This window comes from Podarcis tiliguerta (genome assembly GCF_965153285.1).
Source record: "Podarcis tiliguerta genome assembly, chromosome: 14".
NCBI classification, from domain to species: domain Eukaryota; kingdom Metazoa; phylum Chordata; class Lepidosauria; order Squamata; family Lacertidae; genus Podarcis; species Podarcis tiliguerta.
In genome coordinates this window covers 11,115,391-11,138,975 of record NC_139547.1, presented here as the reverse complement: position 1 = coordinate 11,138,975, position 23,585 = coordinate 11,115,391, and the positions used below count along the sequence as shown (strand labels likewise).

Below are 23,585 nucleotides of genomic sequence, written 5' to 3'. Positions count from 1 at the left end.
ATTTTTGTTTTTCTTGTGGATACTTTTTGCTGTTTTGTGTTTGTGTAATTTTGCATTTTTTCTGCTTTTTTTGTTGTTCGTTTTTTTTTCTTTTCTTGTTGTTTCATTTTTTATGCAAAAACTTAATAAAATATTTATATATATATAAAAAACAACAACCTCTCTCTCCCATCCCACCCATGAAGGCAAACTTGGACCAGTAGCTGGTCCAGCCCACCTGTCAATCACCTGACATCATTACAGCAGATGTCCAACCTGTTCAAGCCTGTGGGCATTGGGGGAAGACACAATATCTGGCCTGCCATGATGTCAAGACAAGTCACTGTTGCTTTGGGATGCTGGGGAAGACAAAAGTGGAGCTCTCTGCTCAGCCAGAAAACGCACTGGGTGGTCTTGGGCAGATTTCTCTCTGCTCAGCTACATCCCAGGGCTGCAGTGAGGTTCAAATGAGATGCGGATGTATTTGTAGCCGCCTACTGAGCCTTTAGAATAGGCCTTGGCGGAAATCTAAATCGGCTGCAAAGCAATGCCAAGTCCCGTCCCCCCCGCCACCCTCTCCATTCTTCTAACCCTCCCATGCGCTCTTCTGAGCATTAAGAACCGCTTTTCTGCCACAGTTGAGACCCTTTCACACTTGCCAGGCTGCTGAACAAATGCATTATGCCTCTGATGAGCCGTGCTGTGCTATGCTATACGACATACAGCTATGCTATAGAACATGAACTCATACCTTCACGTGGCATAAGAAACCTGTCTTGGGTAGACCTGCATTATACCCATTCTGTAGACCTGTGATTAGCTATGCATCCATATGACACAATAAACACTCTGGGGAAAGCCTCCAGGTTAAAGGTTTTGCGGTAGCTTTGAACCTTGCCAAACCAAAATATTCTAAGTGCCGTTAAAATAATTCACTGTGGAAGAGGCCCTTGGTGTCCAACAATATATCTTCGGGTGACCCAGTTTTAACCTCTTTATGCCTGCAATCACAATGGTCACTTATCCCTAAGGGGAAAAGCCAATGGGCTCAATTATGTATCAGCCTTGCCCCCTGCAGCTAGTTCAGGTTGCCACACCTACAGATGGGCACCCTATTGTTCCATCGTACGCTTCCTAGACACCACATCCTTTTTGCAGGGAGCAGAGAGCGCATTTGTACATTTTTAAAGGGCTGCAACTCCTCTGGGACGCGGGTGGCGCTGTGGGTAAAAGCCTCAGCGCCTAGGACTTGCCGATCGAAAGGTCGGCGGTTCGAATCCCCGCGGCGGGGTGAGCTCCCGTTGTTCGGTCCCAGCGCCTGCCAACCTAGCAGTTCGAAAGCACTCCCGGGTGCAAGTAGATAAATAGGGACCGCTTACTAGCGGGAAGGTAAACGGCGTTTCCGTGTGCGGCTCTGGCTCGCCAGAGCAGCGATGTCACGCTGGCCACGTGACCCGGAAGTGTCTCCGGACAGCGCTGGCCCCCGGCCTCTTGAGTGAGATGGGCGCACAACCCTAGAGTCTGTCAAGACTGGCCCGTACGGGCAGGGGTACCTTTACCTTTACCTAACTCCTCTGGAGACCACCAAGTATTAGGTGAGTAAAGAATGTACAAAATCAACAAGCCATAATAAAATACTGAATGGCCAGGGTGATTTGAGGATCCTGCCCGCAGCCCTCATTTGGGAAACGGCCAGGCTTTTGAAGATTAAATAAGGCAACGTACTGTGGCGTCATCTGAGCCAGAGGCAAAGGCATCTCCACTTGGGTAGTACCTATGCAGAGAACAGAAAGTGTGTTGCGTTAGAAATATAGGAATTAAAGATATTTTCCCAACTTTTATTTCTTTTCTATATGCTGCATACAGGAACGTTACAGGTATCCAGTAGCAGGTAAGTAAAACAAGGAACACATAGAGGTAAATGAGGTAGCAGTGGTAATTCAACATCTAAAAGCAGAAATGAATAATACCAAAATTTGTCCACCCACCTCCTCCCCTAGAGTTCACTTGGATAGGTTGGGGTTGCAGTGGAATTGCCACAGTTAAAATGATCAAGACTTGAGAATTAGAACACTGAATTATCACTTTCTGCGGTTCTCTTACAGGTAAAAGTGGATCATGGCCCCAAAATTTATGAAATGCAGCTCTGACAGATTTCACTGCCCACCTGGCACATGCAATTGTAGATGGTCTCAAAGGAGGTGGCAGGTCAGCTCAGACACCTGTAACACCCACCCACCCCAATGCAAACAGCTTTCATTTCTGCATAATGAATAAAGTTTCAAACTGTTGCTTCTAATTTTGGTAAAGAGAAACAGCCAATGTTGACAGCAAGCTCTGGCTCTTCACATATGCAAAACCAGAATTTTTGAGCCAGAACCCACAGTCTTTTCAAGCAAAGAAAAATGTAACATCTCATTTTCTCCCCCAAAGTCACATACCAGAAAGCATACATTAATTAGTAATTTAGTATTGATAACATGTCTATGTAACACCTCTCCAGTTTTTTTTTTTAAAATAGCAATTGTTAGTATTTATCTATTTACATTATCTGTTGCAAAATTATTTCACTTGGATGATACAGTGCAAGTTCAATCAAAAGGAATGCAAATCATTGCATTAATTGTAATCAAGCTTGTAAATGAAAAAGAGAGGCAATAGAAAATGAAAATGAAAAGAGAGGCAATAGAAAAATGCACCATACCTTACTTTTATAAAAGGCTATAAAAAGGGAAATTGCTAATATTAAGATAGGGTTTTCTTTACAGAAAATCCTCTGCTCATATGATAGTGGATCTGGTAAGCCATGATAATTTTATAAGTGATTAGTACTACTATAAACCATAATTATGACAAGCTTGCTATAAAAATATTGTCAATGTCATGATGCAATGTGATGATGCACTAATTCTGTATTTCCTGCCTGAACCCCTGGAGAGCGACTGCCTGTCTGGTGCTGACTCTGTGTTCCACTTTACATTAATTCCTGCTACATAAATAAAGCAACTCTGTGTGGCTCGTAAGAAAACATTTTGAGGAGACAGCCGGACTGTAAAACAAGTACATTTAAAGCAAAGTCTATGACTTCTAAAGTTGTTGTTGTTTAGTCGTTTAGTCATGTCCGACTCTTTGTGACCCCATGGACCAGAGCACGCCAGGCACTCCTGTTTTCCACTGCCTCCCGCAGTTTGGTCAGCCTCACTGTCCCACCATCTCATCCTCTGTCGTCCCCTTCTCCTTGTGCCCTCCATCTTTCCCAACATCAGGGTCTTTTCCAGGGAGTCTTCTCTTCTCATGAGGTGGCCAAAGTATTGGAGCCTCAGCTTCAGGATCTGACCTTCCAATGAGCACTCAGGACTGATTTCCTTCAGAATGGATAGGTTTGATCTTCTTGCAGTCCACGGGACTCTCAAGAGTCTCCTCCAGCACCATCATTCAAAAGCATCAATTCTTCGGCGATCAGCCTTCTTTATGGTCCAGCTCTCACTTCCATAAATCACTAATGGGAAAACCATGGCTTTCACTATACGGACCTTGGTTGGCAAGGTGATGTCTCTGCTTCAAAAGCACAGAGGTGCAAACTAGGGAATGCTGAGAAAGAGTTTTAATCTGCCATGTAATTAATTAATTGCCAAAGCCTGCAAAATGCAACAATCCTGTAATCAAAAACCAGTTCTCTTTGGATTTTCTCTTGGTCGTGCAGGATTGTGACAAAGGGATAGGAATGGCTCTGCCCACGAGGTCACTGTAGCGGGGGGCCTTCCACCCACCAGGCTACCCCTGCTATTGGCAAGCAAAGATTTGTTCCGCAGGGCCAGTGCTGTTCCTTCATTGGCTAGAGACGCTGGTAGCTTTGATAGGCGGAGAGGAAAGCTGACCCTCCCACTTTCCCGCTTGTACATTATCCTCACAGGTATTTTGCTAGTCAGCACTAATGAACCATTTTTCGATGCATGAATGTGTGGTAACAGGACCTACTGACCTGACGCTATTGATATCCGATTCGTGGGTTTCAAATGACTGAATGCACTGGCCAGTCCTCATGTCCCAAACCATGGCTTTTTTATCACACCCCTAAAAAACAAAAGCCAATAAAGATTCAGTTATATCCTCAATAAGAATCAACACAGATCGAGTGCCTTATGGAACCAATGGTGGTTTTTATGATGCTGTTTACCGTTTAATCATCAGGTTTATTTTGAAGGTCTGTTGCGATTTATAGTTTTATTTGCAAGTTGTCTTCAGTCTCAATTTCATCACAGAAAGATGAAAAATGAAATACCCCCCTCATATACCGAGCCTAAGGCAAACTGCGGAAATATCAATGGTTCTCTGCACAGGGATTTAATTAAAAAAAAATGACTGAACTCACTGGTGGAGAATACTTTTATTTTCATGTATCTTTATTATTTGTAAAAGGAAACTTTGTACGAGTCAATACTTTATTGTCCCTTGGAAGCTGCACTGTATCTTTGTCCTTTTGTCCTTTGTCCCTTTATGATTTGCATTTTTTATTCTTTGTTTTCTTTCATTTTGTTATGCTTGCATTTTTTTTTAAAAAAAAAACCCCACACCAAATCAATAAATATATTTTTAAACAGTGGGGATGGTTCTGTGAATAGTTTTCCTACTTCTGCATTTTTTGCCACTAGAATATGAAGATCAATATGGCGCTGGCTTCCTTCCACATTCCAAGGGCATTCCAGAAAGTGCTGAGCTGCTTTCAGACCTGTTTTATGCCAAATATCAAATTATTTCAACAAGAAGAACTGCTGTGCGACACCCCTCACCAGGAGGGGTGAGATTAACCACAGGCCTTTTTCACCACCCCAGATGATCTCTGCTATTTTTCTAAATCACTGGTGGAAAACCCGTCCCACGGGCCTCAAAGTTTGACCTGCCAACAATCAGCAAGCCTTCCACAGCAATGGAGCATGCTCAGAACACACTGGGCAGTTCTTGAAGTTTTATTCTGTCCTCTGCTTACCCTGCTGAGGACTGTTGGTACTTCTGCAAACCTCAGGGTTCATTCGAGCCTGATGATATTTCCATGTTGTGCCTGGGTGGTACTGTTTTGGGTACAGTGGTGCCCCGCAAGACGAATGCCTCGCAAGACGGAAAACCCGCTAGACGAAAGGGTTTTCCGTTTTGGAGGTGCTTCACAGGACGAATTTGCTATGGGCTTGCTTCGCAAGACGAAAATGCCTTGCGATTCCTGGGGTTTTTTTCCCCGCTCCCCACCCCCTTTTTCTAAGGCACTAAGCTGCTAATAGCCTTTTAGCAGCTAATCCGCTAATCCCTTAAGCCTTTAATAGCCGCTAATAGCCGCTAAACCGCTAATAGCGCTAATCCGCTAATAGGGTTGCTTCACAAGACGAAAAAACCGCTAGACGAAGAGACTCGCGGAACGGATTCTTTTCGTCTTGCGAGGCACCACTGTACATAAGTATGCACACCTGCCGTTGATCTTTAGTAAGAGAAGAAACACTGGAGGTTTCCTCTGCAAGAATCATGCAGAGGGTAATTTTCTTCTAGAGGAAGCTGGGACAAGAAGATGCCACCATCACTCCCTCTGCCCCCGTTCAATCCACTAACCTCAGTTTTTTAATTGAGTGCCATTAATATGCTGGCATCTTTCCTTTTCAGTTACTACAAAGGAGGTGCAGAGATTATCTGGGTGCAGAGATGGACTGGGTATGTGCTAACCAAAGGCTTAATCCAGACAAACTGATTCAGGGAGGACATATAGTCTGCTCTGAATTTGTGCATTTGCCCAGCTTCATCTGGGGCTCGAGTTGTGCCATCCTGAAGAAGGTGGATCTAGTCAAAAGTTATATGGACCCTGTTCAGCTGCAGATTAGTCTACTGCAATGCATTCTGTATGGGGCTGCTATTGGAAAACATTCCGAAACTGAAGCTGGTGCAAAATGCAGCAGACATAACGCTTTGGGCTGTCTTCTTTTTGGATCATATTATGCCAAGCCTGTCCCATCTGCACTAGCTCCCCATTTATTTTGGGGCCCAATTCAAGACAAATTGGGTCTTGAAGAGTCCTCAATAGCTTGGGACTAGGATGTTTGAAGAACCGTCCATCAAATCACAGCCATCCTTGGAAGCCCTGCTGGGCTGCCAAAGGAGCTGCAGCTGGGGGGGTCACATGACACCCCAGTGGTTGAAATTTGGGGTTTGACTGGCTCCTTCCATTGACGGGTTTTTGGTGGGCAGTCAAAAGGTTCTGCATTTCACCAGCCTTTTCCTGGTTTTTTGCTATATGCTGATGTTGCTGACAGTGTCCGTTTTGAGGTTCTAATTCTGTGCGTTGTTAAGAGTGGTTTTCCTGTTCTTAAATTTTGGTTGTATCAGGATTGTGTTTTCCTTGGGTGCCTTTATGGGGGCTGAAAAGTGGTAGATAAAAGTTTCTAGAAAAGAAGTAACATTTGATTGCGAGAAGCAGCAGACACAGCTCCTAGGATTAACAGGCAACACAGCCCTGCTTTCAGTAAGCCATGAGAAGGGCTATATTCTCCTGAATCTCATTCTGCATTAGTGCAGCTGGGGAGACAACAGCAATGCCTGCTTTAATCGGGAGAAAGGGCACTCAGCAAAATATTACGAAATACTCTCTTCCACTTGGAGAGATTTTCATTTGCTTCGTGTCTCCCCCTGCAATTCCCTCGCTCCACCCTGCATAAAGATTAATCTGCTTTTACCCCTGACACAAACGTGTTCCCTGTCTCTGAAGGAGCAAGGTCCAGGCACAAGACATCCGCTCCGTGGCCGTGAAAACTCTGGAGAAGCTGCCCGCTTTCAACGTCCCAGAGGGCACAGGTGCCATCTCCACTAGCAGTCAAGATCTTTAGGAGAGAAGGGGGAAAGAAAAGAAAAGAACTGTTATTAAAAAGAAAGAAAGACACGATTTGTCAAAGATTTGTCTCCACTGATTCATGTTAAAGTTGGATTCTTTGTTCCACATTTAAAGCACGGGTGTATCTGAGTCATTTCCCTTTCTATTCTCATTCATTTGACTCACAGTTTCACGCTAAAGCAGCAGTTTGTGTTAAAAGTCTGGTCTTCAGCTAGTGGGGTGGGAGCCACCAGCAGGGGGCGCCATGACTAAGGCAGTTGGCACCATTGACACCACAACAATCTTCCTCTTTTTGTTTTTAAAAAGGTAAAGGATCCCTGACAGTTAAGTCCAGTTGCGAATGACTCTGGCGCTCATCTCGCTTTACTGCCCGAGGGAGCCGATGTTTGTCCGCAGACAGTTTTTCCGGGTCTTGTGGCCAGCATGACTAAGCTGCTTCTGGCGAACCAGAGCAGCGCACGGAAACGGCGTTTACCTTCCTGCCAGAGCAGTACCTATCTATCTACTTGTACTTTGATGTGCTTTCAAACTGCTAGGTTGGCAGGAGCAGGGACCGAGCAACGGGAGCTCACCCCGTCGCGGGGATTCGAACCGCCAACCTTCCAATCAGCAAGCCCAAGACTCAGTGGTTTAGACCACAGCGCCACCCGCATCCCTTAGTTTTTAAAACTACCTTAGTTTAAAAGGTACCTTAGTTTAAAAGGTAGTTGTTGTTTTTTAATGATATTTGTTTCTTTTCTTTTTTTAAAAGCATGGAAAAATTATACGAATTGTATTTAACAGCTGTAGCATGCCACAGCTTTGAAAAACACTGGATTGGCTGCCCAGCCATTCCTTTAGGAAACAGGCCTAGGCTCACCTCCTAATAACTGATAGATGGTAACTTCAAACCTAACTTAGATTGAACTTACTCTTGCTAGTGGAGCTTGCCATGCTACCATGGGGGTTGGGAGAATTGTCACCGGATATCAGGCCCTTGACAAGTAGGCATGGTGTTGGGGAACTCAGACCAATTCCTCCAACTCTGCTTCACAGAAAGCAAACCTGCTCCAAATAATTTACAATCTAAGAACATGAGAGATGCGGAGAAAAGTGGTACGAGAAGGAAAGAATATGGGATTGCTCTAATTTCACACATGGGAAACGTCTGTGTGATTCCGGAGCGCCTGTTATTCTTTCAAGGCGAAATAGGAATTTCTGGTATTCACACTTTTAATAATAAAATATTTTGTGGCTTTAAAAGGCGAGACTGAGGTTATCAGCCGAATATTTACTCTCTTTTGTTTCCAAAACGTTTGCTTCCAAATAACTCATTACCATGGAAATGCCCAGTATGGCACTCAGATAAAAATATTTATTTGGCTGACTACTATCTCCCCCATTTAACCAGCAAAGGGTGGGGGGAGAGAAACGATGAGGGCTACAGATTTAGTGAACATCTATTTTGCCTTTCAGTTTTATAATCCCTGCATTGTCAGCAGCTCAGCAAAACTCAAGATCGTTAGACTGCGTCCCTAATTGCCCCCTTGTGGTTGCATTTTAAAACCGTTTCTCTCATTAAAAAAAGGGCCTGATGTCATGTCTCTGCTCCTTGAACAGCTTTGTAAACAGGCAGCCCTAAAACACTGGGATGGTTTGGGGGCTGAAATGAAAATACTTTCCCTCTGCCTGGCAATCAACATACAGTGGTACCTCGGGTTAAGAACTTAATTCGTTCTGGAGGTCCATTTTTAACCTGAAACTGTTCTTAACCTGAAGTACCACTTTAGCTAATGGGGCCTCCTGCTGCTGCCGCGCCGCCGCCATGCAATTTCTGTTCTCATCCTGAAGCAAAGCTCTTAACCCGAGGTACTATTTCTGGGTTAGCGGAATCTGTAACCTGAAGCATCTGTAACCCGCGGTACCACTGTATTGACAGGGCACTGAAAGAGACACTGCGTAGCAAACAAGTCAGTCAGGAATACCTGGGAAAGATGGTTTGATTCCTCTTGATTTCAGCTGCAATAAAGGCTCCGTTCTATAAGCCACAGCACAGGCAATAAATCATGTTCCATAGCATGCCCTAAAGCAGTGTCTCCTAAACTCCCCCCTCCATAGATCCCTTGAAAATTGCTGAGGGTCTTGACAGACAATGATCTTCTGCCGGTTGTACAAATCGTAATACACGCTGCTAGATAAGATATGTTTTTTAATTGCCATTTTGATGGCAGCTTTCCTTTCCTATCTATTCTGTTTTATTTTGATTTCCATCGAGTTTAAATTGTAATGCAACACAGTGCAATACATAAGAAACTGAAGCGTTTACATAAGAAACTGCCACCGTTATGTATACTGGCAGTTATTAATTGGTTGCCACCCTGTGAAGGTACAGGATACAGATTTATTAAATAAAGTAAATACCGTATTTTTCGGTCTATAAGATGCACCAGACCACAAGACGCACCTAGTTTTTGGAGGAGGAAAACAAGAAAAAAAATATTCTGAATCTCAGAAGCCAGAACAGCAAGAGGGATCGCTGTGCAGTGAAAGCAGCAATCCCTCTTGCTGTTCTGGCTTCTGGGATAGCTGCGCAGCCTGCATTCGCTCCATAAGACGCACACACATTTCCCCTTACGTTTTAGGAGGGAAAAAGTGAGCCTTATAGAGCAAAAAATACGGTAAATCTCTCTTCCATTTTATAACGGGTGTCTGCCTAAATATGGATTCCCACCCCCCATCCCACTCTGCCCGCGAGCAATATATAAGAATATGTGAGGTGCTATTTTAGTGTTTTTCGCTGCAAAATCAAGAACAGGCTTATGTCTCTCTTCAACAGCTGTTTAAGCTCCAGCTGCTGCTATTCTGGGATGCAAGAAGCTCAGGGTAAGCTATTATTTCCCATTCTGAGGCTTCCAGTAATAAACCTGAGATGATGAGGAGTATCTGTTGCCACAGAAACTGGAGTCAAAGATCCACCTGTGGTGCTTAAATTGTAGCCTTCAAAGGCAGGTGTCTGGTGTAATCACAGCAAACACAGAGCCCAAATTAGATGGAGATGTAGACTTGGGGTGCTGTCTTCCCTGCTTACACCTATGTGACACTAAAGCCCGCAACCTTTGGGTATTATGGGGACAGAACTCCCCAAACTGTATAGAATTTCATTCATGTATGCCACTACAGCAGCAGGAATGTTACTTGCCCAAAAATGGAAAGAAGAAGAAGTCTCAGCAAAAGAAGAATGGATACAAAAACTTACAGAATATGCAGAAATGGCCAAACTTACCGGAAAAGCAAGAAATCCAGATAACAATTTTTAAATGAAAGAATGGAAATGGTTTATGGAATATTTACAAATTGGCAGGATTATTGTAATAACCTGAAGTTTTGTAAGAATATATGTTTAAAGCAGATGAATAAATGAGCAAATTAAGTTAATTTGGATATGCAGAAAATATTTAAAAATAAATTTAAGGAATTGCAGAAAGAGGAGGAAGGAAGTCAGGTTTGAAATGTTAAAATGATTATAAAATTATTGAAATGTATAAAATTGAAAATCATAAATAAAAATAAAATAAAATAAAATACAGTGGTACCTCGGATTACATACGCTTCAGGTTACATACGCTTCAGGTTACAGACTCTATTAATCCAGCAATAGTGCTTCAGGTTAAGAACTTTGCTTCAGGATGAGAACAGAAAACGTGCTCCGGCGGCGCAGCAGCAGCGGGAGTCCCCATTAGCTAAAGTGGTGCTTCAGGTTAAGAACAGTTTCAGGTTAAGAATGGACCTCCGGAACGAATTAAGTACTTAACCTGAGGTACCACTGTAAAGCCTGCAACTTGAAATTTTTACAGCAATGCGAAACCTAAGGGCATACGCAAACGGTCAGGAAAAGTTGTAATGGAAAACTAGCAAAAACAAAACAAAACACAGAACTGCGATTAAGGCTTCCAAATGGGAAATTGTGCCTTGCAATTTGCGAGAGGGGAGCCAGGGGTAAAAGGAAGTGGACCCCCCCTCCATCAGGAAGAGTGAAATTGGTTTAGAAAGGCAACACTGACTCACATAAGTGGCCACTATGTTTCACTGTCTTTCTCAGAATGTCCCTAGAATGGCCATTGCTCTGATGGGAGCTTTGAATTAAGGCAGTGGTTTTCAACCTGTGTGCCATGGCACCCTGGGGTACCTTGAAGGATGGTCCGGGGTGCCGCGGGCAACACTGGCCTCTGTCCCTCTTTCCTTCCTTCTCTCTTCTGATGCCCTCTCATATTTCTGCCTCCCAAAGGCTTGTGCAGCTGTTTATTGCAGCAGCCCCAGCTATAAGCGCCGCAGGTGAACGAATGGTGCCTCTGGAAGGCACCCCTCTTTGGGGCAAGGAGTGGCAGCTCAGAGACCAAGGACGCAGCCCGAAGGACTCTCAAGGAGAGGAGGCTGAGGGAACACTCCGCCAGGGAGGGTGTTCGAAAAAATGTGAGGGGCTGATGTATGGAAGTGAGAGCTGGACCATAAAGAAGACTGATTGCCAAAGAATTGATGTTTTTAAATTATGGCGCTGGAGGAGACTTTTGAGAGTCCCATGGACTGCAAGATGATCAAACCTATCCATTCTGAAGGAAATCAGCCCTGAATGCTCATTGGAAGGATAGATCCTGAAGTAGAGGCTCCAATACTCTGGCCACCTCATGAGAAGAGAAGACTCCCTGGAAAAGACCCTGATGTTGGGAAAGATTGAGGGCACAAGGAGAAGGGGACGACAGAGGACAAGATAGTTGGACAGTGTTCTCGAAGCTACCAGCATGAGTTTGACCAAACTGCGGGAGGCAGTGGAAGACAGAAGTGGCTGGCGTGCTCTGGTCCATGGGGTCACGAAGAGTCGGACACGACTAAACGACTAAACAAGAACAAGCCAGCTCTGCAGGCAAGGGGTGACATCACTGGGCTCCTGAGCCCCACAGGGGTGCCTCAGAAAGAATGAAGTTGGTCAAGGGACACATGGACTTGAAAAGGTTGAAAACCTCTGGATTATTTTTATTATTATTTTTTAAATCCTTGAGAAGGTTCTGCCACCACAAGCTCTACATTTCTGTGACTATGACGCTGAAGCTCCTTTTTTCTTTTTACAAATCAATTTTTTCCTGTTTTAAAATCTGGATTTTCTTTTTGAGATTAGCTAGTTTGAAGAGGGGGGAGAGAATAGCATGCAGCTTCCTAGGACGTTATCAACCATTTAGGACAGTAGGCTTCAACCTTCCCAAAGCCAAGACCTGCGTTCAACCCACACATGCATTTGAGAATCTCTTTTTTAACCATGGATTGCTAAAGGCAGCATGGGAGGGCAGTGGTCTTGGTTAGGAAGGAAAGGATTAAATCCCCACTTCTTGCACTGTGGTTCCAGTCCACATTGAGGGACCTGGAGCAGGGCTTTTGTGGAATTTCCTCCTTTTGGATACCTCCCAAGCTTCTACAGGGGTTCCCAAACTGTGGTCCATGGACCTCCAGCAGTCAGCAGAGTTCATTCAGGTGATCCCAGAACCGGTCCAAGACATCTTGGCACCTGAGGCAGACCCCAAAATAGCACCCGCTCCCTGTCAGGGAAGAAAGGGTAAGGGGAGATCTGCATTAGGAACAAACATGGGAGGTGGAGAAAGACTGACATTGGGATCTGCTGCCCCATGGCTACTGCCACCTGAGGCAGTCACCTTGCCTCATGGATGGGCCGGCCCTGATGTGATCTGTGTTTTATTATGTATCATAAAGTTAATAGGATGACAGAATCAATAAATTTAATCTTGGTAATATTGCTTTTAATGATAGCAATGAGGCCCAGAAAGAACAAATGCCTCTTACTTTCATGTTATTATTTTAATGCGTTATTAAGCTTTGCAGAGAGAAACAGCAGCGAAGTTTAACACAAGAGGCACATCCGTCACATTAAGTATTAACTTTGATTTTCAATTGCATTTTTATTTATATGTTTATTTCTTATATCGTATTTTATTGTACTACAATCTGAATTTTGTGCAAATTCAAATTGTAATATATTATATCAACGAAAGAAGCAATCAAAATACAATTAAAAAGCGCATCGCACCCAGGACAGTGCATTACAATTCATACAACAGACAGAAAAACAATTAAGTAGTCTACCAGGAATTTTCAAGTAGTATGTGGGGCAGGGGGCGTTTGGTAACCACTGCTCTATCTTGTGATCTTTAGACGCTTGCTTAAAACTTCCTTATTCACGAAGCCTTTCCCTGTAGTGTGATTCAGCCGCATTGTGCTTACTCCTGAAAATGCTTTCTGTGCTTTTGTGTTTTATTTTGAAATCTAGTCTACTTCACCCTGGTATTTTGTATGCTGAGCTGTCTCAAAATCCCTACAAATGAATAAATAATGTAATGTTTGCAAGACCCAAGGCCAATAGAGGAGACAGTCAATGTTGTGCTCTGCCGATGTGGGAGACTATAATTCCCAATGCCTGTGACCGCTGGTCATGCTGCTGGTCTGTCTTCTTCAACACGAACTATTTCAGACTCTCACGGACCCCCTTCTTCCTCTTTCTTCGTATGCAAGGGAAATAGATAAGATCGAAAGCTTCCACTTTGGGTTTTTTAATAAACTGCGGTTTCCTGTCAACCCTAAGCTCAGCAAACTGGAATTTATTCTAACTCTGCAGGTTCAGATCCTGGTTCTGTCAACTAACCAGTTCCTTTATTTGGAAATCACACGGTGAGGAGGGAGAGGAAGTCAATACATTGTGCTTACAAGAGTGAAGGCAAGGAGGATGCAACATAGCTCCCTGAGAGCAAAATAAAACCTTGCACCATCTCTCATGCAAGGAACCCCTGACCACTAGGTACAGTTGTGACCGACTCTGGGGTTGCGGTGCTCATCTCACTTTATTGGCCGAGGGAGCCAGCATACAGCTTCCAGGTCATGTGGCCAGCATGACTAAGCCGCTTCTGGCGAACCAGAGCAGCACATGGAAATGCCGTTTCCCTTCCCGCCGGAGCGGTACCTATTTATCTACTTGCACTTTGACATGCTTTCAAACTGCTAGGTTGGCAGGAGCAGGGACCGAGCAATGGGAGCTCACTCCGTCACTGGGGATTCAAACCGGCGACCTTCTGATCGGCAAGCCCTAGGCTCTGTGGTTTAACCCACAGCACCACCCACATCCCACATGCACAGGTATGGCACTATAAATCTGTACTCAGCTGTTTACAACCAGCGTTTGCAAAGCTAAGCAGGGTCCAGTATGGTTTCCAATTGGATGAGGGACTGCATGTTGAGATTCCTGCATTGCACGGGGTTAGACTAGATGGCCCTTGGGGTCCCTTCTAACTCGACAACTATGATTCTAACACTGGAGTGTACTTGCCTGCATATCCGAATTTGTGAAGCTGCAAGCCGACAGGTAATTGGTGTGCATGGCAACTGATTTCTTCTTGGCCGCCATATTCTCATTTTTTTCAAATGTCAGTGGATACACAGAGCACTTGTTGTCCAAACCCCTACAGTTAAAAAAAAAATGGTAAGAGAAAAAGATATCACTTAAGCATGGGTTGCATGAGCACTAACTGCTGGCAAGTTTTGCTTCCGGCTGTCCAGTTTCCATTTTGCTGTGTGTTTGCCTGTGGAACTCAGACCCACAGGGAAAGGCCCTGTTCCCATTCACTGGCTACTGCCTAACGAGGCAGTGGAGCTGGAAAAAAGGAATAATGAGGACATGTGGCCTAAAGGAAGGCTTGAGGAGGTGGAAGGGAAGTCTGAAGTGAAGAAAAATCTACTCCCTACGAGATGACTAGGAGCATTTTTTACCCTATTTGTCCGATACACTACCTGGAAGGACACAAATTCCCCACCCTTGCCTTAGGGGGTGACTTCATCCCCCTCCCCACAGACATATATCTTCAGGTGATACTTCTAACTGAAGTGAGCCTGCAAGAAACAAAGCTCTCGCTCTGCAGTGGCACCTGTCCCTGTGGCGTTCCCTTCCTACCCTAGACACACCTGCCAGTTCCACTCCTTTAGGAGAACTTAAGGAGTCAGTAAAACCATGATCGACCCAGATTTACTGTAATCTGTGGATTTCTCTCACCACCAAAATGCTACTTTCGAATTCTTGCTTCTTCTTCTTTTGTAATTTCTAAAACATTTTCTAACTGTGGCTTTCTAGTGAGATTTTATTTTTTCATCAAAAGCTGCTCTTTTGGACACACGTGGGAAAGGTTTGGTTGTGTGTGTTTTTGTCTGTATGCTTGCATTTGGGCACCTCTGAAGATATCATAAACTAATTTTTCATCGTGTTTCCCAAGATCAAGGAGCAGATTTTCACTTATCTTTGGATATAACCAAAAGCCATTTTGAATCAAGATGCTGTACTGAACCTTTTGAAACTGCAGTGATTTTTTTGGCCTCTTAGAATTTCCTAGGAGCGCTGGGTACAAACCACTAACAAGAACATAAAAGTCGGTCAATTATATTGTGAAGATCTCCCTGCACTTCCGTAGCAGGTTTGCTTTTTCCTGGTCTAAGGCAGGAATTCAGTTATTTTAATTTACCTATTAAGGCAATCTATTATTTATTTATGAAAACAATTCTCTCCTGCCTTATCTTCCAAAGAATCTCAAAGTAGCTAACAACACACACACTAAACACAATAAAACAAATCCAGCAGTCATCAAAATATACACAACCTAAGTCAGCATCAAAGTTACTGTCATCAGGTGCTTTAAGGAATACTGGAGGGAAGGAAACAGCCCCCTTGGCTCAGTGCAACAATAAGAAATGGCTTTAATCAAGAGGCTCCCACTTACCCACAAGCAATGGCACACCCTGAAGGGGCATAAGCGCATGCCATCACCCAGGTGCAAGGCATCGTCACCGCATGTTCCTGAAACACAAATCATCTCTTGCATCTTAAGGGTCAATTTGCAAATCCTTTCCATATCACTAAATGATAGTAAAGTAGGATTCTCTTATACAGTCATACCTCGGGATATCACTAAATGATAGTAAAGTAGGATTCTCTTATACAGTCATACCTCGGGATAAATATGCTTCAGGATAAGTATTTTTGGGTTGCGTTCCATGGTGACCCAGAAGTAACGGAGCACGTTACTTCCGGGTTTCGCCGCTCGCACATGCGCAGACGGTCAAAATGACGTCACGCGCATGCGCGGAAGTGGCGAAATGCGACCCATGCACGCGTAGTCGTGCCTTACATTCTATTCAGGATGCGAACAGGGCTCCGGAACAGATCCTGTTCACATCCTGAGGTACCACTGTACTGACTTTAAAAGATGGGAAGTGACTACAAGTGTGTGATGTTTGTAACACGGGAGAAACTTATCAACAACAGCCTTTTTCCATCAGACCTTTGGACCCTCTAGCACAGGCACGTCCAACTCCAAAGAGATTGTGATCTACTCACATTATAAAAATGCTGGCTGTGATCTACCCATTGTTATTGACAGGCAAAGTTGTTGAGCTTTTTTTTAGGGTAGGCAAAGCTTTCTTTGGTGTGTGGTGGGGGGCTCACTAAGCATCTCGTGATCTACCACACACATCTGGGGATCTACCGGTAGATCACTATCTACCTGTTGGACATGCCTGCTCTAACAGAATGGAAATGTTTGTCCCACTTGGCTCAGCTTCACATTGAAATGAACCAACTTATTTTTTTTCAAAAAATACCCCCAAACTGGCTGGCTACTACCAAGGCCAACCAGAATTTGCAGGTCTTCAACATGGAATGGAAGACAAAGGGACAAAGACCCTTCTGTTGCCCTCCCACATTCATCGAATGCATCTATTCTTTAGGCCTTGAGGGAAATCAGAAACGCAAGGAACTTACCTTATTGGTAGTGAAGGCATCCCAAACAATCACCTTTCCATCCTATGAAAAGCAAAGAGGGATTATAAATTTCTCAAACAAGGAGATGTATATTTTGAAGTCTTATTGCAGTTCTCTCTGTTCGTGTTCCTGCCTAAAATCAAAAGGTTTGTGCGGGAGGGATGAAATGGTGGTAACAATCACTTCAAATGCAACATCAGGTCTTCTAGGCCTAACGTATAGGTAGCCCACATTTTGCCCTCCTGATTTTGTGGGACTTCCAGCTCCCATCAGCCCCAGCCTGCAGGGTCGATGGTCAGATGAATCAAAAACAACCGGAGGACACAGCACTGGTTACCCTCAGTCTATTCTAAGCCAAGCCCTTGGCTGGCTACCACCAAGGCCCTATGCTAAACTAGACTCACAACTGAAGTCAGCCTGGGAAGATGGCGCTAGACTTCACCCTGGAAATGCTATCAATCACACATCTCTCCATCACTTCCGTTAGGTAGGGTCCTTTTCATGAAAACCTTTGCCCTGAGAAAAAACTTCTCCCTTTCGAATATTTTTAGCAGAGGAAACAGATGCAAAAGTGTTAACCAATTCAGGAAGAGAGCAGGAAACTTTGTCCCCGCTCTGAATTCTGTCTTCACGATACCTTCATGTACCCTGTGTGATGCTGCGACACCACGACACCACATTCAAAATACAAGCCCAACAGTTCCAGGAACAAACAGGAAGATGCGGCCAGTGTTTACAAAATTGCCTCAGAGCAGTTAGTCAAGGAGGTTTGTGAGCTGGCATGAAAGAAAGCTGGGTATCATCGATTCGTTATCAGCAAAATGAAACAGAATTGTTGTAACTCAAATTAGGAAAAAAAGAAGAGTTTTGAAAAGTAAGTGCATTATGCCCTCTGAATTGAGGCAAACGCTTGCATTCATGACATTTCTGCATTTGCTGAAAACATGATGATTTTGTTGAGGTCTTTGCTGGCCGTCCTTACCATTTGGCTATTTTCAACTACACATTGTTGATTATTACATATGCAAAAGCAGCATATAAGTATTTTGATAAATAAATTAGGGTACAAAAGGACCCAGATAATCAAATCTTAACTTGCTGGTTTGAGGCACTATTTATATAGTCCAAAGCACTCTAAATGTCATGAAAACCAGTGGAAGTTATGAAAGAGTTAAACATTGCCTCAGAGGATGGCAAGCTATTACTGGTTAGTGCAGACAACACTGTAGAATAAGTATCTGGAAGAAGGCAATGCCCTACATTTCTAAATAAATACACAATCTCGTCAAACGTTAAAGACTAAGTAAGACATTTTCTTTCCAGTTAGATTGTTCCTCAGCATAGTAACAAACCCTCAAGACAATGACGTCATCTCTCTTTACCTGGGAAGAGCTGACAATTCTTCTTTTATCTTTGCACCAGTCCATGCAGAGGACTTTATTGCCATGGCCTTTCAGTGTCCTTCTTGTCTTCATCACAAACTGACCCAAGGCCTCCACACGCTCCGCCACCTGATGAACTGCAGGGAATTCAAGACAGTCACTGTGTGCTTTGGCAATGCATGCAAAGCTCCAAGATGATGCTCGCAAGTTAAGGGAAAGGTTGTCAACAGGCCTGAAGCCTTAACTGTTGTGGCCAAGTGGCCTCAGGGGTCCGGAATTGTTGCAGAGCATGAAACAGAAATGATTTTATGGCATACTAATAAGAAGTGGGACGCGGGTGGCGCTGTGGGCTAAAGCCTCAGTGCCTAGGGCTTGCCGATCAAAAGGTTGGCGGTTCGAATCCCCGCGGCGGGGTGCGCTCCTGTTGTTCGGTCCCAGCGCCTGCCAACCTAGCAGTTCGAAAGCACTCTCGGGTGCAAGTAGATAAATAGGGACCGCTTACTAGCGGGAAGGTAAACGGCGTTTCCGTGTGCGGCTCTGGCTCGCCAGAGCAGCGATGTCACGCTGGCCACGTGACCCGGTAGTGTCTTCGGACAGCGCTGGCCCCCGGCCTCTTGAGTGAGATGGGCGCACAACCCTAGAGTCTGTCAAGACTGGCCCGTACGGGCAGGGATACCTTTACCTTTAATAAGAAGTGGGGGAGAAATCCATTTTTGTTTGCATTTTAAGAACAAACTACCCAATTTGCATTTCTCAAACCAATATGTGAAGTGAAACGCACCCTTTGAAATTCACATTTCTCCTAATTTTGCAATGCAATGTATACACAAGTGCATTAGGGGAAACTGCTTTCAAAAATGTAGACGCCAAGAGAAATTCACCCTAAAATGCTGTTGAGTTTTCATAAGGATTAAAAAAAATTATAAATGCCACAAATTGCAGACAGAAATGTGTAGAGCTGATTTGAAGACTGGGGGAAATGAGAAATTGAGAGAAGCTAAAATTGATGGTTTCCTCCATCCATACAAATAAAATGACCTTTGTATAAAAAAGGGTAATTTCATAAAATTGAGAAATAAAGGCCTGTGGTTGTACTCAACTAAGTCCTACTCCAAGGTGACGCCCTGAAATTAAATTATCCCAGTGGAAGACATAGGTTGATTTCTAATTACAGTGGTGCCTCGCAAGACGAATGCCTCGCAAGACGAAAAACTCGCAAGACGAAAGAGTTTTTCGTTTTTTGAGTTGCTTCGCAAGACGAATTTCCCTATGGGCTTGCTTCGCAACATGCTTTTCTGTCATGTTTAGAAACTTAAATTATTGTTCCTTCACTTTTTGAAATGCTCTTTACAGTATGTGTGACTTTAAAGAGCACTTAATAAACTCTTTTTGTACCAAATTTGGCTTTGTTTGGACTTTTTTTGACCATAGGAACGCATTAATTGATTTTCAATGAATTCCTATGGGAAACCGTGCTTCGCAAGACGAAAAATTCACAATACGAAAAAGCTCGCAGAACGAACTAATTTCGTCTTGCGAGGCACCACTGTAATAGTTCACCCACTTTTTCTTTTATCTTCAGAAGTAAACAGACTCTTTTATTTATCTAAAGGTTTGTCTTGTCCTTCCGCTAAGAAGCCCCGAGTAGTATACAATTTATTCCCTCCCCCCCCCCCACACATTTCCTTCTCACAACAGCCCTGTGTGGTAGGCTGGGCTGAGAGAGGTCACCCCATGAGCTTCTTTTCCCAGCGGGCATTTTTGTTTTGTTTTTGTGTGAAAGCTGAAGATTCAGGGAAGCGTCTGGAATTAGCCGTGAAGAGGCCAGGTCCCTGCCTGCTTCCACTGCAGGCTTTGGGCTTGCTGGGTTGCAACCCAGAGATTTGCATGGTGGGCAATGAAACAACTGTGTATCTTGCGCTGCCCCTTATATAATGAGGCAAGAGAAAAAAATTTAGCACCTATAATGACAAGGTCCCCTGGCCAGAACCCCTCTGACCTGATTTTATATCTCCTCGCAGACACAGATAAGTATGTGACCTGGCGTGTAGCACCCTTTGAAAATGCTGCTAGGAAAATTAGAGCAAATTATATAGCCAAGGTAGACACCAACTGTAAAGGAAATGAATTTATTTGACCCTATCTACATCAAGCTATTCCTGCCAACCTAGCAGTTTGAAAGCACGTCAAAGTGCAAGTAGATAAATAGGTACCACTCTGGCAGGAAGGTAAACGGTGTTTCTGTGCGCTGCTCTGGTTCGCCAGAAGTGGCTTAGTCATGACCCGGAAGCTGTACGCCGGCTCCCTCGGCCAATAAAGCGAGATGAGCGCCGCAACCCCAGAGTCGGCCACGACCGCACCTAATGGTAAGGGGTCCCTTTACCTTTACCTTACATCAAGCTATATTCTATCTTTATCACCAAACTCCGAATATAATTGCACACTGTATTAATTAACATTATTTTTTAATATATTAGTGGCCATGTGATAATTTTAGCTTATAAATTTTATTGTTTAACGTCTTAATTTGTATATTAAGGTACTTTTATAGCTCTGTTTAGAGTAGGTAACGTCTTGATAATATAAATGTTTTAAGTTTTCTGTATCAATCCAGTATATTTTCTTTTATTTGTTGAATGATTCTGTGTACATTGCGGCAGCCTTTGGCTATGCGCAATAAAACTGACTGACTCACTGACTGAAACTGTGACCCACTTGCTCGCCTTTGGATCTGGAGTGTGAGGGGGCAGGTAAAAAGACTTGGAGAAGAGGGGCTTCCATGGGGGAGACAGCTGCGGCTGCTTCATCTCCCCCTTTTACTACAGGATTTAAAGTTGCAGCACAAACCTCTGGCTTACAACTTCAGCAAAGTGTGGATGCCTAAAGTTCAAGGCAGGCCTCTGCTTTCTACTGGTGGAACACAATGGTCCCAAATACTGTTTGGGCACCAACTGTTATTTCCTGAACTGGCAGGGCTGTCATTTTATTTTATTTTTGGACAGGACACCCGGACCCAGTAATGATGGGCAATGCTTTATGTATGACTTATTTGGCTGCAGCTCAAACAACCCTTTCATCCCTCTTTTTTTAAAGTTACTCATTGATTTATTAGCCTTTCAGTCATCATCCTAAAAGGAAAGCACTCAGTTGCATCTCCCTGAAAGTAGGAAAGATCCTCTTTTCAGCTGCAAAACTGAGAAGAACATCCCCGCATAGCAAAAGCCACAGCCAACGACCACCGTTGAACCATTTTCTAACTATAAAGCCTTAGAACCTATTAGAAGCCTATATTCAGCGACTCCCAAGTAGCATTTAGTGGCTCCCATATCTAGCGCCTCCTATACCTGTTTTGTTATTAACATACTTCTACACAATCATCTCAAGGTGATGTACAAGAAAAAAAGCAGTTAAAAACACAAATAAGTGATCCATTTAAAAAAATAGAACAATACAAAATAAACACTGGTGGTAAAGACACACCTTTGCAACTGGTAAGGCCTGCCAGAAGAAAAATGTCTTCAATTTAAACCCAGGGATTCAGGATCTGAGGGTCTAATAGTTATTTCCTATTTCCTTCATTTCACAAAATTTATAAATGATGGTTTAAAAAAATCAAAACAGTTTACAAAAAGATAAAACAATAAAATCGTGATTTATTTATTTTTACAATCATACTTAAAAACAAGCAAAAGTTTAAATACTAAAACAAATCGCCTCAACTTTCTGAGCATCTGGGTAGGCTTGCCTGAAGAAGGATGTTATTAGCAGCAGCCTAAAAGAGTACAAGGGACGCGGGTGGCGCTGTGGGTTAAGCCACAGAGCCTAGGACTTGCGGATCAGAAGGTTGGCGGTTCGAATCCCCGCGTCGGGGTGAGCTCCCGTTGCTCGGTCCCAGCTCCTGCCAACCTAGCAGTTCGAAAGCACGTCAAAGTGCAAGTAGATAAATAGGTACCGCTCCGGCGGGAAGGTAAACAGCGTTTCCGTGCGCTGCTCTGGTTCACCAGAAGTGGCTTAGTCATGCTGGCCACATGACCCGGAAGCTGTATGCCGGCTCCCTCGGCCAGTAAAGCGAGATGAGCGCTGCAACCCCAGAGTCGGTCACGACTGGACCCTAATGGTCGGGGGTCCCTTTACCTTTAAAAGAGTACAGTAAAGGCACCTGCTTGATCTCAATAGGTAAGGAGTTCCGAAGTGTAGGTGCTGCCTCATTATACAATGGGGCTCTTGCAACAATGGAATGGGTATTACGTGGCACCTGCAGCAGTGCCAATTCTGTCGTTTGAAGCAGTCAAGTGGGCACATGTGGGGATAGACAAACTGGTCCCAAGTTGTTAATAGTCACACTTTGAACCTGGCCCGGTAGCAAATTGTTAACCAGTACTGGTATGTTCTAAATCTCTGAAGTTTAGGAGAAACCCGGGCAACTATTTTCCTTGCAAGCAGATTTTCTGGTAGAGCAGAGTGGGGAGCTTGTGGCTTCCTAGATGTTATAGGACTACAACTCCCATCATCCCTGACCACTGGCCATGTTTCAAGTCAGACGGTGAAGCTTTAAGGCTCTAGTTATCCACAAGAGAGCAGAGCCTGGAAACGGGAGTCTGAGCACAGGTATAAAAAGGCTTATCCACACTTACCTTTCCAGGCAAGGTCCACACTTTAAAGCTTGGACACTGAGCCTTTTTCTTTTTTCTTTTTGCCCCAGAGCTTTTCCCTCGAAAACCTGCTCTTTAAAGCTCAATTGGAGCAAACTGCAATCCGAATGGTCTTTTGCTCCAATTGAGCGCTAAAGAGCAGGGTTGTTGCAGGGAAACTTTGGGGGCATTAAACCCCAAAACACTCAGACTTGTGTCTGGAAAGGTCAGGGCAATAGATAAGTGGGAATAATCCCTAAGATTGTCGCTCTCCATGGTCCTGCATCTCCTGATCTTGCCTTGCTGCCTTCCCTCTGTGGGATGACACTTTCCTTAGCATTTTGATTGATTATTTTTATTGACAGTTCTTATGCTTTATTGGATTCTAGCCTTGATTTTAATGAGTTGTTGTTGTTTGCTTGGCAAACCACTTTAGAAGGGTTGTTTGTTTTGGGGGGGATTTTTTGGTATATTAAGCAACCTCCAAATTGATTAAATAAAGAAATGATGGTTAACAGGAAAGTATGTTTAAAGCTCACATGCTCACAAATTTATTGACAGCTGCACGAATTATGATACCTAGGAAGTGGAAGGGGCAAGCAGAATATAAAATGGAAGAATGCTATAAAGAGGTGTGGGATATAGCTATTAATGGTAAATTAACATGTGCCATTAAGGTAAGATGGGGAATTATTTTGAGCAGATATGGAGGGTGTTTGTAGAATTTGTACTGTTAAAATGGAAAGGGCTCAAACCATCGCAAAAGGTGTTGAAATTCTGGAAGGTTGGATAGTTACAATGGAATGGTCTCGGGGGTGGGGTGCGCATTTTTATTCTTATTTATGTATGCTTATTACTTTGTCAAAATAAAAAACAGTAATTAAAAAGGG

General features: G+C 43.7%; 1 protein-coding gene across 2 annotated transcripts in view; it reads right to left on the bottom strand.

The window, feature by feature from the left end:
* Positions 1–23,585, bottom strand: part of GNB5 (G protein subunit beta 5) — a 39,606-nt gene that overhangs the window by 11,547 nt on the left and 4,474 nt on the right. For both annotated transcript variants that reach the window (XM_083412243.1, XM_083412242.1), the window contains 7 exons: positions 18,065–18,201; positions 16,683–16,724; positions 15,643–15,719; positions 14,205–14,337; positions 6,690–6,833; positions 3,962–4,053; positions 1,705–1,753 (listed from right to left, as the gene is read on the bottom strand). In XM_083412243.1, coding sequence (XP_083268369.1) covers positions 1,705–1,753; positions 3,962–4,053; positions 6,690–6,833; positions 14,205–14,337; positions 15,643–15,719; positions 16,683–16,724; positions 18,065–18,201 — 674 coding nt within the window. The remainder of the gene's footprint in view (positions 1–1,704; positions 1,754–3,961; positions 4,054–6,689; positions 6,834–14,204; positions 14,338–15,642; positions 15,720–16,682; positions 16,725–18,064; positions 18,202–23,585) is intronic.